This window comes from Rutidosis leptorrhynchoides, chromosome 2, assembly GCF_046630445.1.
Source record: "Rutidosis leptorrhynchoides isolate AG116_Rl617_1_P2 chromosome 2, CSIRO_AGI_Rlap_v1, whole genome shotgun sequence".
NCBI classification, from domain to species: Eukaryota; Viridiplantae; Streptophyta; class Magnoliopsida; order Asterales; family Asteraceae; genus Rutidosis; species Rutidosis leptorrhynchoides.
Window position 1 is genome coordinate 24,330,270 of NC_092334.1, and position 21,259 is coordinate 24,351,528.

Below are 21,259 nucleotides of genomic sequence, written 5' to 3' on the forward strand. Positions count from 1 at the left end.
GGCGGCTCGAGGTCCAGAGCCAGATTGAAACATCGTTTGAAACTCACATCGTTGCAGGTAAAGATTGAATCTTTTGGTAAAAATTCAAGTGGGAATTGGGAAAACGTGCAATCTTTAAAGCATTCAAAGCTATGTAAAGAAGTCACTGATGCAATTGGATGGAAGAGATGCTGGCGGGTATGTTGGGTGGTTGGAATAAAAGGTGTGTTAAGATAAGTAGCTATTAATATAGATGTAATTTGTATGCATGTGTAATATATAAGTATTTATTATTTAATGTATTTAAATAATTATTTTAAATTAGTTAAAGTTTGAAATGAAATGTATGATAGTGAGAGTCTAGTGAAAGAAATGTGAGAGAAATGTTAAAGGATTTGTGGCGATGTGGCTAATAAAAGTTGTGATAAAACCATGAATATGTGGCCTTACAATCTACATGCCAAACACACACACACACACAAACAAACCGGGTTGAAAATATGCTTAATTTAACCCGATCAGAAAAATAAAACCCGCCCGTTTATAGTCGTCTTCCGATTTGGTTTCGTTTGATTCACAAATGCGCGCCCAATCAATTGCTCATATTCTTTGCACACTTCCATCCATCTTGTAAGGTAAAATACTTCTAATCTACAAATATCTTTTGCATTACAATTCCTTGTTTTCTCTCTTTATTCAAAATTGAAGTAAAGAATTTGTCAATTTTAAAATTAAAACCCTAATTAAACGATTTAACAGAGTATTATAGTAATTTTATCTTGTAACGCAGTTACGTTATACACGGTAACATGGATGGGAGCAAATTTGATCCTGACCTAATAATTGCTGAACTCATAAGCATGGGGTTTCAGATTTCAGATGCTTCACAAGCTGTTAAACAAGTGGGCCCATCATTAAACAATGCAATTGATTTCATTTTAAACAAAAATAACAATAATAATGCTTCCAATACAAATGAAGATAATGGCAGTAGCAAGAAAGTTACTAGAAAAAAAGAAGTAAAACAATCAATTGTTGGGCGAATGCGACAGTCGACTATCTTGGATCATCTGCAATCTGCAGGAAAATCGAAGATTAGTAAGACGTCTGTTGAAGCTGATGCATCAGGTTCAAGAGCAAAGGTTGTAGGATTATCGTCGTGCTCTATAGAAGAAGATGTGGGACTAGATTGGGAAGTTAGAGCGAATAGGTTGTTGCAGCAACATTTTGGTTACGCGTCGATTAAGACATTTCAAAAGGAAGCATTGGAAGCTTGGATGGCCCACAAAGACTGCCTTGTTCTTGCTGCAACAGGATCTGGTAATCGTTTCCAGAATATTATTATTACAATTACAATTACAATTTACTTTTACTACTATTGTTATAGGATAACTACGTTATGTGACGTTGTTTTTGGAAAATTACTATCTTAGCTGTCTTTAGTTCTTTTGTAGGTAAATCGTTATGTTTTCAAATTCCAGCTTTATTAACGGGGAAGGTGGTAGTGGTGATATCCCCATTAATAAGCTTGATGCATGACCAGTGCTTGAAACTAGCAAAGCATGGTGTCTCAGCCTGTTTCCTTGGATCTGGACAGATTGATCATACTGTCGAGCAGAAAGCAATGGGTGGGATGTATCAAATCATCTACGTATGCCCTGAGACGATCTTAAGGTTGTTTAATCGTCCATGAGTATATAATTTATGGGTTCACATTTATCAAATATTTCTGACTAATAAAGGTCTTCTGACTAATAAAGGTCTACTGACTGCTGCAGATTGATAAAACCACTTCAAAGCCTTGCAGAAAGCCGTGGAATTGCTTTATTTGCAATCGATGAAGTTCACTGCGTCTCAAAGTGGGGTCATGATTTTCGACCCGACTACAGGTTTATTTCGCTACTTGCATACGTGTAAGTCGATACAAACTGTCGACTTATATAATTTCCTTACATTTCAGGCGATTATCTGCACTGAGAGAGAACTTCAATACTGAAAAGTTTCCTTTTTTAAAGTTTCCTATACCAATAATGGCTTTAACTGCTACTGCCACCACTCGAGTCCGGGATGATATTTTAAACTCATTGCGAATGTCAAAAGATCCAAAGATTGTTCTCACCTCCTTTTTCCGCCCAAACCTTCGGTTCTCAGTAAGTTCATTGTTTTTTATTCTGCATTACATTATATGCACATTTCTTTGAATATATATTTAATTAGTATTAATATCTGTTCAAGAGTTTTATTTGGAGTACCATCTATGTGATTACAAGATATTGCCTGCTAATATAGGTGAAGCATAGTAGAACATCTGCATCCTCGTATGAGAGGGACTTTTGTGAGTTGATTGAAGCATACAGCAGTGACCAGAACTGCATTAAAAATAAAAATAAAAATAAAAATAAAAATGAAAATAAACATGATATATTAAAAGAAAGGGAAAAGAATTGGTTGGAGTGTACCGATGATGGGGATTCTTTTGAAAGCGATGATGATATAACTGATCCAAGCAAAAGTTGGGATGACGGTTCAAAGATTAAAGAACTGTCAGTTGAATATCTTGAAGATGAGTGTGACCTATCCCTCGATGTTGATGACTTGGATGGTAACTTTCTTAAATTACATCATCTTTGTTCAATTCAATGTTTTAATTTATTGTTAAACATGTATTTACTTAAGATTATATTCATTCACCACATTACTGCAGTTACTTGTGGAGAATTTAATGTACGGTCATCCACAAATGAAGTAAATAATCATGCCTCTTCTAGTCATGCAGAAGGGGAGATGGCAGTTGACCTCGGGTCAACCATTATCTATGTCCCGACCAGAAAAGATACAGTAAGCATAGCAAAGTATCTCTGTAGATACGGTGTAAAAGCTGCTGCTTATCATGCCAAGGTGAATTTCTGCTCATATTTTCTTCTCCATGGAATTAGGTTATATTTTACTGTATATTTTTATCTGCATGGGGTCAAATGGGTAGACATTCTAACCTTGGACAAAAAATTAGTTTATATTGTAACTAATCAGTAATGAGTATACATTTTCTGTAATCGTATATAATACATAAACATATATATCTTTGATGTTTAAGAGATTGACAAAAAATGTTTGCTGCTCTACTCAACCCAATTCAACCGGTGTTGAATGTTTGAGCTGTTACCCACCTATCTTTTAATTGACCTCCTAGTGCCACCATTTTTGGACGACCTACTATGAAGCAAACTTTATGTGCGTCAACACTCGAATATTAAAATCTTGACTTGATATGAATTTCTTCTGATGTGTGCTAATAGATAATCTGTTTGCGTACTGTTATATTAACATGATATTTTTCTGTCTACATTTCAGCTGCCAAAAACACAACTGAGACAGGTGCACAAGGAGTTTCATGAGGATTCTTTACATGTATGTATCATATTAATGAACTGGAAAGAATATTTTTTTTTTTTTTTTTTTTTCAGTTGGTGACATTTTGTTTATTATAATGATGTCCACCTTTATGTGAAGAGATTATTTGCTAGAACTTAAACAAATGATGACAATGCCTTTAAAAATGAAGTAACCTTTACTTCAATGTCCATATGTATATATTAAATATGTAACTGAGCAAAAGGAAAATGTTCACAATCAGTCTACTATATCTTGTTTTCATTTCCTTCAGGTTGTGGTCGCAACAATTGCTTTTGGTATGGGTATTGATAAATTAAATGTTCGAAGGATCATTCACTATGGTTGGCCTCAGGTATACTCCCATTTTACTCATCTCTGTTAATCAACCCATCGTCATTTTTTTTTATATATTACATTCCTGACTTTATGCAATATACACATTAAGCAAAGTAGCTGTTATCATTCACAAACATTTTTATAGCCACTTTTTCGGTCTACAGAGTTTGGAAGCGTATTACCAAGAAGCAGGTAGAGCCGGGAGGGATGGAAAATTAGCTAATTGTGGTGAGGGACTTCATCTTTATTATGAATCCTATAATTGACTATTTTTTCAAATTTTTGTAAGGTGCGTGTGACATTCTAATATTTACAAGAAAAATATAAACATTGTTTCCGTAAATGCAGTCAAATTTTTAACTCCAACAAAATGTTTGAGCTTTTACAAGAAAGATTATATTTGTCAAGTAAACAAGGTCTAAGAAGTAATATCTGTTATAGTTTGAGACATAATGATTCTTATTTCATACCAATTAAGATGTTTATTTCTTGAATCGAGTTCTGATCCCTTTTTATTAATTTTCCGTGCTTCAATGAATAGTTCTATATGCAAATTTGTCAAGAATGCCATCGCTTCTTCCTAGTCGAAGAAATGAAGAACAGACTAGACAAGCTTATAAGATGTTATCTGATTGCTTCAGGTTCACATTTAATTTATCGTTTACAAGGTCTCTGCTTTTATCATCTATTGACGTTGTAGTTTACGATACGTTTTTATGCTTTGCAGATATGCTGTGCATACTTCTAAATGTCGAGCCCAAATGCTAGTACAATATTTTGGGGAAGATTTTACCGATCATGATTGTCATACGTATGTTAACTGCTTTCCTTTTCTTTATGTGATTAACTCTGCTTATAGATGAATAATAAATTTGTATAATGAAATACGGTATAATTACAACATACTAAGAAAGTGTATCTTTGGAGCTTGGATTAAATAGATTGTTGAAATGTTTGTTAGTAACGTTTAAATCATTGTCGTATATTGGTTTCTTACAAGAATATTTATGGTATTGTTCAGGTGTGATGTTTGTATTAAGGGACCTCCTGAAAAGCAAGATGTGAAGGATGAAGCTACACTTCTCCTGCAGATCATTGCTGCTCATAATGTGAGTATACTGTAAAATTTCATTGTTTTTTAGTTAGTTTTATGATGATGATGATGATGATGATGATGATGATGATGATGATGCTAACTATGATTAATATATGGATTTTCAACTGTTTTTTTTTTTTTTTTTTTTTTTTTTCTTTTATTAAATTAAAGAATTACTAATGGACATGTTGACCTCCAGGAAAATAGAAGTTATCTGGAAGACTGTTCCTATGATGATGACAATAGAAGGCAAATATGCATTGCAAAGCCAAATGTTAAGATGTTTGTTAGTAGAATTAGGGAACAGGTAGGTTATAATTATTAGCTGTTGGAAATTCAATATCTGTAATATATGATTATTATTATTATGTGACATGAACTTTATTTCTGTTAACCATTTGTGTAATGCACAGGATATAAAGTTTGCAACTACTGATATTTTATGGTGGCAAGGTCTCGTACGTATCCTGGAAGACAAAGGGTTTCTTAGAGAGGCAGATGAGAAGGTAATATAGATTAAATCATACACACATTCATTTAGATTTCATAAGTCACAAATTTTCACAGATAGTCCCTGTGGTATACCCAAATTTTCACGTGTAGTCCCTGAATTCTTTTTTTGCATTGGTAGTCCTTTGAATTGTTATTTTTTAACCCTAGGTTATAAAGTTTTACGCCGATCATTCATTTTAATTGCATTTACAGATTCATGTTCAGATTAAATATCCTGAATTAACAAAACTTGGGTTGGAATATTTGAGGACAAAATCGGAGCAACCGTTGTATGTTTGTCCAGAAGCAGATATGTTGCTCTCCCAAACTACGCCAAAACCGTTTTCATCTTTTTCAGAATGGGGAAAAGGTTGGGCTGATCCCGAGATTCGTAAGCGAAGATTATCAAGAAATCGACCATGGAAACCGCCACGCCAAAGAAAGAAACAAAAGCGTCAGGTGGATATGAAAACTGTTCGAGGGAGGTTAGCTGCAAAGCTTTCAAAATAGTCAAAGAGAAAAGTAGGTTGCTTTAATTTTCTGCTAGCAGCTTGTCTCTTTTTTGGATCATTAGTTTTGGTTCTTCGATCTCATGGTTGTTTTTTTTTTTTTGACTAGTAGTTTCAATATGTAGAGATTTTTTGATATACTCACTTTTAACAATTATCTTCTACTCATTATGTATTACATTTAGTGCATTTTAGTTCTGGTACGTTTATTCATTTTATGTAGAATGAGTATATTCTGAAAATTTTCAAATTTTTAGTAGAAACATCCTAAATATGAAAGGATATTGTTTAGTAGAAACAAACCCATATTCGCAATATACGTTGCAAAGATATATGATAAGTGAGAACTTTGAAAATCAACGCAGGTTCTGAAGTCGAGTCTCGGCAAAAGATCTCAACAACACCTACATTCTTATTCTCGGTATTCAAAGCTATTACTTTCACACCGTTGGCAAATTCAACCATTTTTATCTACTTTATTTCTTTTTCCTTCAAATTCAAAATAAAACTAGAGAACAAAATCTAGAGTCCATTAAGCAAAACCCTAAAAATAATAAATAAGTAAAGAAACGCACCAAACCTTTTAGATTTGTAAAACGTTTAGCTCAAATTAAAACTGAGTTTAATTTTAACTCGATCAAATAAATCTAGTTTAACCTTTTCTTTTATTTATTTGTTATTTATATTTATTATTACACTTACAATGTCATACTGGAGTAGTGAGCAAGAAGATCGTTTTAGGATCTGGTTTATATTTGACTTAACCAAAGAAAATCCTTAAAATCGATAATGACTAGATCAAATATCACCTGTCTTGTAGTTGTAATACACCTAAAATATTTAGGCTCAAGTGTTCATTCATTCAAACTAAAAGGGTTGAGAATGTAATACGTTTAAATTATTTATTTTTAATTTTTTACAGTCCTTTTTGTCAAAATCACACAATTCCCCAAATTCAAGAGTCAAGACGCTCGAATTAAACCTTTTTATTCATTCTTTCAAATCAAAAAATCAAATTCATGGCTGAGGTATTCAATTCATTTCCGTACTTGCATTGTTGCTTTTTTAGTTTTATACGTACATTAATAGTGTTTCGTTTTCTTATTTTGATCCGTTTATGTGAACTCGTGGATTATAATCTGCAATTTTTTAATGATCCGTATATTCACGATTCGATTATTTATCGTTTATTGATCTGTACGATTACCTTTATTTTTTATGTTTAATGTATTATCTGTGCTTTTAGTTTTAGGATCCAGGTATAGTTTTGAACACTTTGTGTATTATATTGTCATAATACTAACTGAATATTCAAATTCATATTATGCACAATTCAGCTTTCTTTTTAGTGCATTTTTTCGGCTTTTATAAACATCTACCTGGCTCAATTATTGGTGATTTGGTACCTGAAGGCATTCGAGTAATTAGTGTTTGGACCTTTATGTTAAATATGTTATCGATTTCCCTGGATTTAGTCACTCTCAGTATCATGTTATTTGACTTTTTTGTTTTTATCTTGTCTTTAGATCGAATTGAAGACTGCGCCTGGCGACTATCGTTTCCCAACGACAAACCAAAGCCGACATTGTTTCACACGCTATGTAGAGTTTCACAGGTATGTTAGTACATCAGCACTCAATCATATTACAATATAACTTCTTAATATACAAAGTCTATTATATGTGCTGGATATGCTTTGGCTAAACCATGGTTTTACTATCATGAAAGTGTTGGATACTTGAATGATGAACTACGTTTAATCACACAATTTGAAGGATTTTATTGGTACTCCATACGTTTCAGGTTGCAGTAGTTTGGAATAGTGTATCCCAAACTGTATTTAAGGTGCACTGAAAACAAATAGGAAAGTTACAAATTGAGAAGCAAAAATGCAGTGATAATGATGACATAGATAGAAAGAAGTAGTCCCCGACTCCCCGTGATGGTAGTTTAGTGGTTAGGGGACTTGCAGCATAAAGCGGTGGTCATGGGTTCAATTCCAGCCCCATGTCCCTTTAAGCATGGGTTACGCGATTATCCTCTCACATGCTGGAAGTGGGACCGGTCCGTGTGGGGCCGTCATAGGGTCGGTTTTACCTTTTTTTTTTAGATAGAAAGAAGTAGCTGCAAAGTTAACTGAACACCCTATACAAGGACTTTGGTCAAATATTGTGAAGACTAATCTATAACACCCATATGTGTATTATTTTAATTTCTAGAGAGAATGCGTTGTAAATAAAATAATAGATCTATGTTACATCTCACTTGAGGTCCTCCATGTGTATTTGAATCAACTAGTACCTATTTCACCATCAGGTAGTTAAGATATCACAAGCATGTTACTTAGATTTAAATTAAGTTTCAGATTGTTATCCTCAGTATAACCTGCTGAAAGTTACTATTTGGCAAAAAGTTTAGTCAAGTAACAAGCTCTCAGCCCTGGATATGCATTTATTTTTTTCTATGATGAGCTCATACATAATTTTTTTTAATTCTCTCTTTAAATTCCATTGGTTATGAACACATTTATCTTCTTACCACCTGAAAATAGTGATAAGATTCTATCCTGTATATGACGCGATACAATTTTTTTTTTTTTTAGCAATTTGCTATCTTTTTTAATTTATGATTAACTGCAGATGTGTGGCGGCAAAGGGTGATGATGCTTCTGAATGTGAGAAGTTTGCTAAGTTTTATCGTTCTCTTTGCCCTGGTGAATGGGTGAGTTTTTTTGCTACTTTTGCCGGTGTATATAAATCTTTTTTTATCAAGTACAGAGATGGTGAGCCCCACTCAGCCCATTTGCTGATTCCCATGGGTAATTTGTTTAAATACCATAATTATTTGTTCAAACGTGGAGGCGGCAAATTGGGTGGGCAAAATGGACAATATCTGGTATTGTCAATTTGTGTAGACCCAAAACATAACTCAACCTTTTGACCTGTTTGAGATAAATAAGTGGGTTGAAATTGTTGGGAAACATTTCTGGCATGATTTAAGTTAAATTTTTTTCACTTTTGACCAAGTGTTAGTTATTTCTTATGTAGATACTGGGTTTTAGTTTTATTATATTAAGCAATTTCTTTGTGTTGGTGTTGCAGGTTGACAAGTGGAACGAACAGAGGGAGAATGGGGTATTTCCAGGCCCATTGTAATCTCACAGGTATCATCTGAAGGAAGCAGATATGATGTTTTTTGCTTTGAATTTTTTCTATCATGTTTATTTATGTTTGAAAGATATGTGGAAAATAAGACACCATTTTTATGGACGGTGATTTGATGTCTGATTGTTTTTGCTACATTTCTTGATGTCGTTATATGCTTACGTAGTAAGGCATGTCTACCAAAAACAACAACACTGAAGCCAGGGGCGGATGTAGTGTATACCCGGTGGTTGCACGGGACACCACTGAGATATGCAATATAGTGGAAAATTTATTAGGTTTTTAACCATTGATACCAGTGGATACTGTAAATTTTTTTGTGTGACAACATTGAAATAAGTCATCTAATAGAAAAAATTTGGGGTTTTAACTGGTGACACCAGTGACCACCAATTCTAAATCTGCCATTGACTGAAGCTAAGAGCAATAACTTACTAATACCATATCACATGTACCAGCTCTAATATTTAATAGAAACATTTAGCATTACTATATATTACAACAGATTTAGCTGTAATAGCATTAGCCAAGAGAAAAACGCTCAAGTGTATGATAAGTAGACGAATCATCAACAGATCTGTCTTCTTGTTCTGTTGTTCATGTGCCTTGCAGTGTAATGGTCTAATGAAGGTTTAAACGTTAGCCAACACCGAATTTGGACATGGCATATAAACTAGCCCTAACTATTAGTAGCCTAGCGCCTTATCTTTAAGTGTATCAGAGACTAGAGCAAGAAGGCGAGCCCATTTTGTCTAATCACCACAAAATGCATAGCACCGAATCTAAAACACACTAGAACGCCCTTGTTGACTATCCTTTACTCCGGCAATGTATAGGGTTCCTTGAACAATGGATATCTCAGCCAACCAAAACTATAAAATCTATGTTTCAATGGTAGTATACTAGTATGACTAGTATCAAGCAACTGCACCTAAAAAATGACCAAATTGAAATACTTCTCGTAATTTTATCACTAAATGTCCATTTTTTTTTTTTTTATTTTATCAATATCTATGATTATGATATTGCCAAATTACACGGAGTAACAGTTTTATTTTAATTAATGATATAATATAATATTTGATGATTAGTAATGTAGCAATAAATTATTAGTACCCGATATCTTTAAAGCTAGGATCCACCATGTGAAAGCGCTGATCTAATGATGGTGCATATTCAATCGCCACCCGTGACAAGAATTTACAACTTTGGTGATAGTTGGATCATGGTTGCTCTTGTCACATGTGTGGGAACCCGGTTGAGGTAATTTTCCGGGATCTGACTTTTTCGGGGTGGAGCTGGCGAGTTTCTATAGAAAACACAGGGTCTGGATGTCTCTGTCAAGCGTAAACATTTTCTGTAGGGATGAGCATTGATGCCCGATTTTTTGATACCGTATTCGTACCGTACCGTACCAAACCGTTATTGTACCACTACAATCGGTACAATATTCGATACTTATATATTAAATTATATTTTTACTGCGGCAATTTTGGTACAATAGCGGTATTTTTCCGTTTTAGTACTCGGCAGCGCATTTTGCAAATATATATAGATAAGTTATTCATCGATATAGTACATACATACATATTTTATAGCTATACATATACATATACAGTATCAGGGACGGATCTTGAACGATTTTAGTGGGAGGGCCAAAATCATTTCAGAAACTTATATAAGAAAAATTCTAAAATCTTGGAGGGGCTATTATATAACATATTTATATATTTGATCCCAAAAAATAAAATTTGCACTAAGAGAACAAATTTTTGGAGGGGCCACTGCCCACCCCTGCCACCCCAAAGATCCGTTACATATAAATATACATATACATATACATATACATATTACGGAGTATCAGTTTACATAGTTTGAAAGCGAGTCATTTTATGCTTTAAAACTTTCATATTATAAATTGGCTGACGTTAATTAATACTTATATTGGTTTTAATTGTTATTTATTTTGGTTCATGGATCGACTTTGGTTATGATTGTTTTTAAACTTGCATAAATTAATATATTTAGCTTCCATAAGGTTGCCGTGTTTTGGTTGTTCTAAATTTTGACTGGTGTAGTTTTTGCATGCTCTACACTTCCATGGATTCCAACTCTGTTAAAGTACATACAACTTACAATTTTCCATGTTTATGTTACTTATATGTAGAGTTTTCGTGTGATGGTTTGAAAAAGTACTAACTATTTATACTTTGTTAGCAATTTTGAATTATGATTGAGACGTTAATAGGCCTTAAGCTTTTTAACAATATGCATGAATTAGTATTTTTAATATTTTTTATTTTTTTGATATTTAATTTGGTACCATACATGTATAATACCTATTTTTACCGTACAGATATTGAACCGACAATAGCGATACCAGTATAGCATCATGCTCATCTTTTGGACCTGACATAAACATAAGAGAAATAAGAACCACGTCTAATTGTTTAGGGCTTCGTATATTTATTTTGTTGGGTTGTTCTAGGCCCATCCAAATATAATATGGCCCATTAACCAATCATTTATTTCTCTAACAAATATACTTAAATTAATTACGGTATTTTTTTAGAACGGCAATTTCGGCATCGAATCCTCTCATTTGCCACTCACGCACCTGTTAGGAAGAAACTCCTCGCATCCATCGCGCAAAGCGTACCCGGAATGCTTTAGGTTAACAACCTTGGAGAAAACTCTCCCCCCCGGATTTGAACCTGCACATATTTTTTTCAAGGATACATGCCCACAACCAACTGAGGCTTTTTACTACTCAAATTATTATGAAGTTATGAATTTTCATTGTTTTAAGGCAAGGTTGCAAAATTCGCTATTCGGGAGTTATCGGTCGGTATTTTATAATGAGTAATCGGCAATTCGAGGATTAATCAAATTATGTTGGATCGCGAAGTTCGAATTAAACAAGGTTTGCTGAATCTGTGAAACTTGTGACCGCTAGTTTAGAGTTATGGTCGCAAGTATGAAAGAGTCTGCTGAGAAAACAAAACTCTCGACCACCAGAATTTCATTGCAGTCGCGAAAATGGTTCTGACCGGAGGAAACTTCCATAATCGTGTTTTCTTGTTCGTTAAGTAGTTTCCTTGTTGAGTTTTGCCTATTTAAACACCCTATCGTAACCTTAACATATGTGCACGAAATTTATAGTGAAAAATTTCTGGTTTGCGCCAGTGGAGTAAACCCTTCTCGATGTTTTGGAGTTGGGATATAACCACGTTAAATCCTGTGTCATTTATCTTTATCTTTATGATTTATTATTCGTTTGCCGTTTGTGGGTTAGTGATTATGATCAATCACTTGACTTGTTTGGGTCCTAAATCCTAACAAATTGTACTTTAAACCATAAACATAAACTTTAATATAATTGTCTAAAATCGTTTACTTTATTCAAAAACTCTAAAAATTATGACCTATTTTCAGTTTTGAATGACTTTAATCAATAAATCTAATTTTGATCAATTAACATATGTTAACCGACTATATAAACAAATTTTGAAAAATCGGAACAGATTGTTCTTAAAAAAAAGTAATCGGAGAGTAATCGGTGTTCTTTACAATAAGTGGTTTTAAGTCTTTAAGATAATTATGATTTTGAAATAATACAAGACACATAATGTCATAATCTTAAGATGGTTTAAATATCTGCTGAATAGGAAATATGATAATGTAAGATTTAAACAATGATATATACTCTACTGAAAATCATACTCTACTGAAAAGTAACAAGACTTCTTTTCATAAGCCCCATACAAAATATACAAATAATACTGTAGTACTTTAAATTAGCTGAAGCTGTAAAGTTTTGCCACATTGACATTTCATAAACATCAACTATACAAATTCTATAAATAGTTATATTATAATTGGATTTAACATACCAGTAACAACAAAATGCATTTATACCATAATTTCGAATCATACCATAGTCATCTGATTACCCAAACAACATATATGCATTTATACCATAGTCATCTGATTACCCAAACAACATATATATGAGATTATTATAATTATAAATATACGTTAAAATACATAAAAACTTGACATCATGGACCTGCGTTGACTTTGACTCTTAAATACTTTTTTAATTTATCAAAGGTCGCTAAAAGCAGAGTAAATATTATTGAGAAGATCCACGCGAGCTTCAAGTAGGATGATGTGAGCAGCAATTCTGTGAAACAAGGTGTCCACGTCAGCAGCTCCAACATCTCCACCGGGTATAATCCTCTGTAGCTGCCTTAGTTTTCTTTCCATGGACTTGCGGCTTTCATTTTTGTTTAATGCCACCAATGAAGCCGCCTTCATTTTTCTTCTTCCGACAGATCTCCGCCCAATCACCACCCCTTTTTTCCATGCACCCATTGTATATATATGTATATATAATATATCTATATATCTCTCACACACTACACACTCTATATCACACACTAAGAGTAGAGAAGAAATGGTTTAGAAGTTTGGTATTTAAGGAAAAATATTTGGTCCCTCATCTCTCTCTCCAATATATTTATTGTTTGTTTGGTATATATTTACTTTTTTCTAAGTATATGACAAGTCAATAATGATACGCATAACGAATACCTCAATTCGTTAGACGTAAATCACACAAGTACACTACTTATGGCAGATGAAAGTTAGATGGCGTTTACACAACGTCATCAACCTAGCCATTCGTAAGACCAGAATTATCGTACATGACCTGTCAACGGCCCTGGACGAAGGCAGTGTACTGACGTAAGCCCACCAACCGACAGTAAGTACACATAAGCCCGCCTATAGGCAGTGCGTGCACATAAGACCAAGCATCCGATAGTACGTATGCGTGAGCCGTCACAACCTACAGACGTGAGATCGTCATTAGGCAACTTGTACACTTCGGGCCATCTCATGGGGATGTATATGTGTAAGCCCATCACCCGACAAAGTCTGTACACGTGTCAGTGCAATGACACTATCTGTCTGGTACAAGGACACTGGCACGTACAAATTCAGCTACACGACAGTACGCACACAGGGCATGCGTGTGCCACGTAAGCTTCACACAAACAATACGACTTGGGCCCAACTCCTAATGTTAGCCAAAGCCCAATAAGGAATGACACGTCGGCATAACAAGGCCCAAGAACAGCATAAACCCTATGCTACTGTTATTTCCCAAAACAACATGTTGAAGCAAGTCAAGTCACATCACTAATAATGAGTCCAAATACTTTCTCTCTCTAGAAATATCCCCTCATTACTTGCTTATCAACTCAGCACTCGGTCAAAACCGAGTCAAACTCACTTATACATCAACTAGCTGTCCGCCACCTCTCAGAGATCCTCATCTCCAACTAGGTTATTCACGGTATCCGGACCGGAGAGCGAACACCTAGTCACCCCCAACTTCACCTAAGTTATCTTTGCACTCAAGCTTATTAACGGCAACCTATCCAATTAACGTTTAACGAAAATATGTTTGATCAGTAAGTAATATTATGGTTGTTAACTAAACTCATAGTTACAAATGGTGTCTGTCGAAGCATTTTGATGACTAGCCCCCGTCTCTACTCCGTCTCAGCGTTTAATAAGTCACCCAACGGTCAATAGTCGGGTCAAAGGCAGGAAAGGTCGGGTTAATAACGGTCAAAATAAAAAAATTCGATTAAAGTCGGTCAAATCATTCAAAATTGACGTAGTTTAATGTTACTTTTTGTATTATATTAGTTGTAACAACGATTCCAGATACAAATTGGTCAACGAAAATTTTGACTTTATGTGTTTACACACACACACACACACACACACACACACACACACACACACACACACACACACACATATATATATATATATATATATATATATATATATATATATATATTAAAGTCACGTAAGTTAATGTTCATCTCGACCGTGTCTCGACCCTTTAAGGTCACAACCGTCTCGACCCCGTCTTACGACTTTTTCAACATTGTCTACACTCAGTGAATGTATAATTAAAACTCAAATAGTTATTATATGTACTAATTATATTTAATGAATGTTTTCTTTAAAATAAATCAATAATACAACTAACATATATGTTCATATTATTAAATTTAATGTTGTTTTATACAATTTAAACAATATTTTGCAGAAAACTCAAAAGTAGTGGTGTCACATGATACCACCATTTTATTTGTTGCATCGTCACTATTAGTTACGCGCCATGGATAGGAGTTTAAGACTATTTTTATATATGTTCCACTTCTAATATTATTCAAACGATAAATTAATTAATAGCTTATTGAAAAATAAGCTCTAATGATTAATTTATAAATTAAGTTATTTTTAGCCAACTTGAGTAATATATTAGATCTTTTTGTTTTCAACATAAGTTCTGGTTATCAGCTTTTAGCTCTTTGGGCAGCGACAAACACATATAGCAACCCATTATCATCCAAGCAGTGGCGAAAATATATGGGGGCAAGGGGGGCGTCCGCCTCCAGTGAATTTTTTTTTTTAGTGTTAAAATTTTGAGTTTTTCGACTTTGCCCCCGGTGAATTTTTTTTGCCCCAAAATCAACATATTTTGCCCTAAAACATTTGAATTTGTCCAAAATTCTCCAAATTTTGCTCCAAAACCTTCAAATTTCGCCCAAAAACTTCAACTTTTGCCAAAAAAAAAACTTCATAATTTGCCCAAAAATCTCAATTTTTTGCCCCAAAACCTCCACATTTTGTCCAAAAAAATTGTTATGGTTTTTTTTTTTTTTTTTTTTTTCACGGTAAAAAAAATCCTAGTTCCGGCACTACATCTAAACTATCCTCACTTCAATTATATGTTATAAATGTAAATAATTAATATGTGGATATGATTTAAAAAAATATATGCGAGTTATTGTTCATGGCTTTTCATCATTAGTATGTATGTATGGTGACTTAAAGCAAAAAATACGAGTGATTTATTGTTCATAGGATTTTCATCATTAGTATGTATGGTACAGTAATAATTAATTTATAACTTAAGTTATCTTTAGCTAAATTGGAGTATTATATTAGCTCTATTTGTTTTCAAGGTAGCAACCAGCGGAAATAGGTAGGGGCAGGGGCACCTGCCCCAGTGATTTTTTATTTAGCGGAAAATTTTGGATTTTTTCATTTTGGTTCCTGTGGAATTTGTTTGGTCCAAAAATCTCTATATTTTGCCACAAAGTCTTCAGATTTAGCCGAAAGCCTTCATATTTTGCTCAAAAACTTTCATTATTTTGCCCCAAAGCCTTCACATTTTACCTCTATATTTTAATAAAAAAAATGTTGCTATGCTTTTAAAATTTTTTGGTCCCCGATGATTTTTTTTTCCTGTTTTCGTCACTAATAGAAACAAACTCATAAAGCAACCCATTACCATTGAAGCTATCCTCATTATATGTTGTAAATATAAATAACAAGAGTTGTGAGGGTTCCGCTTTGTTAGAATAATTTTAATTAAAAAAATTGTAACAAAAAAAAATCAGGAGTAAGTTGTTGTATGTGTTCATATAATGTTATTTCAGTCACTTTCTCCAAGTGATAAAAGGCATACTATTTGTTCATATATGCTATCTCACATACCTTCTCCAAGTATGAAAGACGTACTAAGAAAAAGAAAAAAAAAGTAAAATAAATGTGAAGCATAAAAGAACATTTAGAAAAATCGTGAACCAGAAAAAAAAATTCACGAGTTGTTGTTCTATGTGTTCATACACGTTATCTCACTCACTTTCTCAAACGATAAAATGTTATCTCACCCACCTTCCTTAAAAGATAAAAAACGTACTACCTACTAAGGAAACAAAAAAAAGGTTTTAAAAAAATATGAAGAGTAAAAAAAAGAATTCGTGAACAATGCATACGTTTGGTTGATGAAAAAAAAGACTGAATTATAACAAAAAATGTGAATATTAAAAAAAAAAAATAAGACGTGAATAGTACACCGATCAGTCAGGGTCAACATTCACTTATGTCTTTGTTAGTATAATATTATAATTATAATTATAATAATATAATATAATTAATATGTAGGCATGATTTTAAGAAAATATATGTGAGTTATTGTAAATGTAAATAAGTAATATGTTGACAACTTGACATGATTTAAAAGAAAATATGTGAGCTATTGTTCGTGGGTTTTCGTCGTTAGCATGTATGGTGACTTAGAAGTAATATACTCCGTATGTAGTTTACTATTCATAGATTTTTCGTCATTAGTATGTATGATAAAAAAAAAATAATGGTAATAGTAATGGTAATGGTAATGGTAATATACTAAATATGAGCTAATACGTGCAGTGGCGGATCCAGAAACATTTTACAATGGGGGCGAAAAATATCACGTAAAATTGTGACTTACAAAAGAACGATAAAACACCATGTCAATCAACATTGATACACATACAAAATAACTTAAATCAACAAACTTTATAGTGTTTTATTCGCTTAGACATTATAACGTATTCGAATAATTTGTTTTGTTTATTGTATAAATCATATTTATTTGTGAAAAATATAATTTTATTAGGTATAAATGTCTTTATTATTATCTCCAATAAATTCAAGAAGACATAACCTTAATATTAATCTAATCAGCACTCGTATATTTCATAAGGTTAATAATCAACAATTAAGAATCAGCTCAAAAAATTAATAGTTAAGTACTCTAACTATCAAGAATAACCTGGTTCCACTTAAAGTTGGAATCTTCGTTTGGAGAGTCCTTAGGAAACGAATCGCGGTTAGGGTGGAACTTGATCGGAGGGGGATCGATTTAGACACATTATTATGCCCCATTTGTAATGATGTGGTTGAATCGGTAGATCACGCCATTTACTCATGCAAATCCGCTAAAGATATATGGATTGGCATCTTTAAATGGTGGAATCTTCCCTTCCCTTCGGGAGCCACTATCGACGAATTGATCAATGGAACGTGCTTTACAACATCGAATACAAATAAACGGAAAGTTTGGCAAGCGATTATGTGGGTAACATGCTACATGATATGGAAAAATAGGAACCTCAAAGTTTTTAAAAACGATTCTTGGGCGACTCCGAAGATCATTTGCGAAATACAAGTGAAATCATTCGAGTGGATACTAAATCGTTCGAGAAAACCAGCTTCAACGTGGCAACAATGGCTCATGGGTACAAACGCATTAGATTCAACTTTTGATCCGGGTTGAAAAGCTTACTTTTCGTAGTAATGTTTCGTGTATCGTGTATTTGTTTTTCCTCGTGTATCTTGCTTTGTAAATCTCGTGTCCGGAGGTGGTAGCTATTTCGGCTACCCCGCCATCTTGTACATATTTCATTTATAATAATAGATAATTTGCTTTTCAAAAAAAAAAAAAAAAGGGTTAATATGTATATTATATACCTATATCTAAAAGACAAAGCCCAAATGAATAGTACTATTCTCTTTTCCACTTTTCACACACTTAACCCTTCAACTTTTATTCAGATACAAATCGCACCCCCACTTTATACATATATTTTTCCCCAAATTTCACAAACTTAACCCCCTAACTTTTATTAGAATACAAATCGAACCCCCACTTTACTAACTTTTTTTTTTTTTTTACTAATATTCAATTTTCACAGACTTAACCCCCTAACTTTTATTAAAATAGAAATCGAACCCCCACTTTATTATATACCTATATCTAAAAGACAAAGCCCAAATGAATAGTACTATTCTCTTTTCCACTTTTCACACACTTAACCCTTCAACTTTTATTCAGATACAAATCGCACCCCCACTTTATACATATATTTTTCCCCAAATTTCACAAACTTAACCCCCTAACTTTTATTAGAACACAAATCGAACCCCCACTTTACTAACTTTTTTTTTTTTTTTACTAATATTCAATTTTCACAGACTTAACCCCCTAACTTTTATTAAAATAGAAATCGAACTCCCACTTTATACGTATATTTTTTTCAAATTTCACAAACTTAACCCCTTAACTTTTATTAAAATACAAATGAACCCCCACTTTACTAACTTTTTTTTTATAAATAAAACCCGAACGCTAAAAGAAGCAACTTTCACAAAAGGAACAACCCTTCAATGTTAGATGTCGAAAAAAATTCTTTTTTACAAAATAGATCAAGACTTTTTTTTTTAACTCGCATTCAAAACGGAGCCCCCGGCACGAAGCGAGGGCTCCACAACTAGTTAACTACTGTAAAACTTAAGAATGTAAACAGTGCATATGAGAATAAGTTAAAAAAAAATGAGTGGACCAAATTTATTGTCTTCCTCACCCTATTCCCTGTATGTATCTCACCTAAAAAGTTTTCAGCAGAAACTTCATGGCTAGCTTACCATCACTTTTCTCTTCTATTTTTCTCATGATTTCATGTTTTCGTTCTCCATTTAAATCAAAGAAAAGCTTAACGATAAGAGAAGTGGGGGCAAATTAACAAATCCACCAGTTATTTCACTAAACCCGGCATATGAATACACTACACAAATTTGAGTCGTAGGGGGCACCTGACCCCAGTTGCACCTCCCTCCGCCCCTGAATACGTGTAAATTTTAATTACCTTAATATTTACCGATATTTATACAAAACGTTACAGGATAATTCTAAAAACATTGATCGATCGTAATGAATGGATGGGAATGATACATGCACGTACAATGAAAGTTGTATGGATGAAGAAAGGACAAATGTAATAAAACCAACAAAGTAATCATAATCAATCATAATGACAAATTCCATCAATCAATCATGTTTTTCATTTCATCAATAAGTTAAAAAGAAAGTCATTTTTACCTTGTAATACTGAGTAGTATTTTACTTTAAATGTTATATTGAAAATCTTTAAGAGAGATGGTTTGATTTTTTTAAGTAAAGATAGGTTTCATCAAAGATGAAACCTCTAAAAACATACAAATTGAGAGTAACAAACGAGTTCGACAAAGAAACAAACCAACCAAGGTCAAGGCCCCACGAAATTTTTTCACCAGGGGCGAAAATTTTTTTTAAAACGTAGAGATTTTTTTTTTTTGCAAAATATGGAGGTTTTTGGGCAAAATATAGAATTTTTTGAGCAAAATTTAGAGATTTTTGGACAAAATACGAAGATTTTGGGGCAATATATGGCGGTTTTGGGACAAACTATGAAGGGTTTGGGGCAAAAAAAAAAAATTCCACCGGAGTCAAAATCGAAAAACCGAAAAAATTTACACTAAAAATTGCAAATTCACTGGGGGCAGGTGCCCCACCCTGACCCTTCATAGGTCCGCCCCTGGTCAAGGCAACGATCAACAAAACGCGAACATAACACAACATGTTAGAATATAGCAGCAAATCTAAAGTCAAATTACCTCATATGGTAATTTGACTTCTTGGGATCAGAAAGTTCATTTCATCCTTTCCCATTTGGAACATATCACGGGACCAACTAGCTGCCAAGTTAACGGGTCCAACATTCTGCATATTTCCTTTTATATCAAAGGGGTTCCAAAATGTTTATTGTATCCTTCCTTTTGTAGAAATAGCCGTTAGGAGCTAAGTGTATATATTTACACTCTTTAATTGTTAGTGTATCAATTCAGTTTATGCAAAATACAAAACAGATCAATACAAATACATTTAGCCTTTTTAATCTTTGATTTAACATGGTATCAGAGCTAACGGTGTAGATCAAGGGATCAATACAACCGATTTTTAGCTTCAATCATGTACCAAGATCAACATCAAGCTGCCATGTCAATAATTGACAGTAGCTCAATTTTGAAGAAGCAAAATATTAGCTTCGTGAATCAAGATGAAGTTACGAATCAAGCTGCCATGTCAGGAAAAGACGGTAGCAAAGTAACTTACCTGAATGTGTTACGTCAAACACCTCCTTGTATTGAATCAAAGGCTGCCACCACAGACCACCATCGACCACCACAACCTCCGAGGTGTGTTTATTGCAGAATGCAAGAACACACAGTAATTAACTGCTTTAAACTTATTGGGTACCCCAACTGGTGGCACAAACAAAAGCTTTGCAAAGTGGTAGCAGAAGTCACTGATGGCAACCGTGAGGTCACCAGATCCGTGAGGCTACCAACAACAAGTAGAAAAACGAATACAGGTCTTTCTAACCCTTTAAACTCTAATTCATCTGAAATAACGATTAAATGGGTGAGGGTAACATCCTCAAAACCCAAGACCATCGTTAATTGCTATTCCCCAAGACCGAATTCGAAACCAATAGATGAAAAAACATAATGGATTAACCCTAGTCGGTTCCAGTGTTTACAAAACTTGATAG

General features: G+C 33.6%; 2 protein-coding genes across 2 annotated transcripts; both read left to right on the plus strand.

Moving 5' to 3' along the window:
* Positions 1-465: 465 nt before the first annotated feature.
* On the plus strand, positions 466-6,008 carry LOC139890637 (ATP-dependent DNA helicase Q-like SIM). Its single transcript, XM_071873536.1, has 16 exons — positions 466-614; positions 770-1,299; positions 1,434-1,653; positions 1,758-1,868; positions 1,940-2,129; positions 2,269-2,581; positions 2,684-2,877; positions 3,331-3,387; positions 3,644-3,724; positions 3,873-3,936; positions 4,250-4,349; positions 4,436-4,519; positions 4,730-4,817; positions 5,004-5,111; positions 5,218-5,310; positions 5,510-6,008. Exons 2-16 carry the CDS (start codon positions 789-791, stop codon positions 5,804-5,806), a joined length of 2,511 nt encoding a protein of 836 aa, XP_071729637.1. The 5' UTR covers positions 466-614; positions 770-788; the 3' UTR covers positions 5,807-6,008.
* A 731-nt stretch (positions 6,009-6,739) lies between these two features.
* Positions 6,740-9,089, plus strand: LOC139890638 (cytochrome c oxidase subunit 6b-3). Its single transcript, XM_071873537.1, has 4 exons — positions 6,740-6,833; positions 7,332-7,420; positions 8,445-8,526; positions 8,907-9,089. Exons 1-4 carry the CDS (start codon positions 6,825-6,827, stop codon positions 8,958-8,960), a joined length of 234 nt encoding a protein of 77 aa, XP_071729638.1. The 5' UTR covers positions 6,740-6,824; the 3' UTR covers positions 8,961-9,089.
* Positions 9,090-21,259: the final 12,170 nt, after the last annotated feature.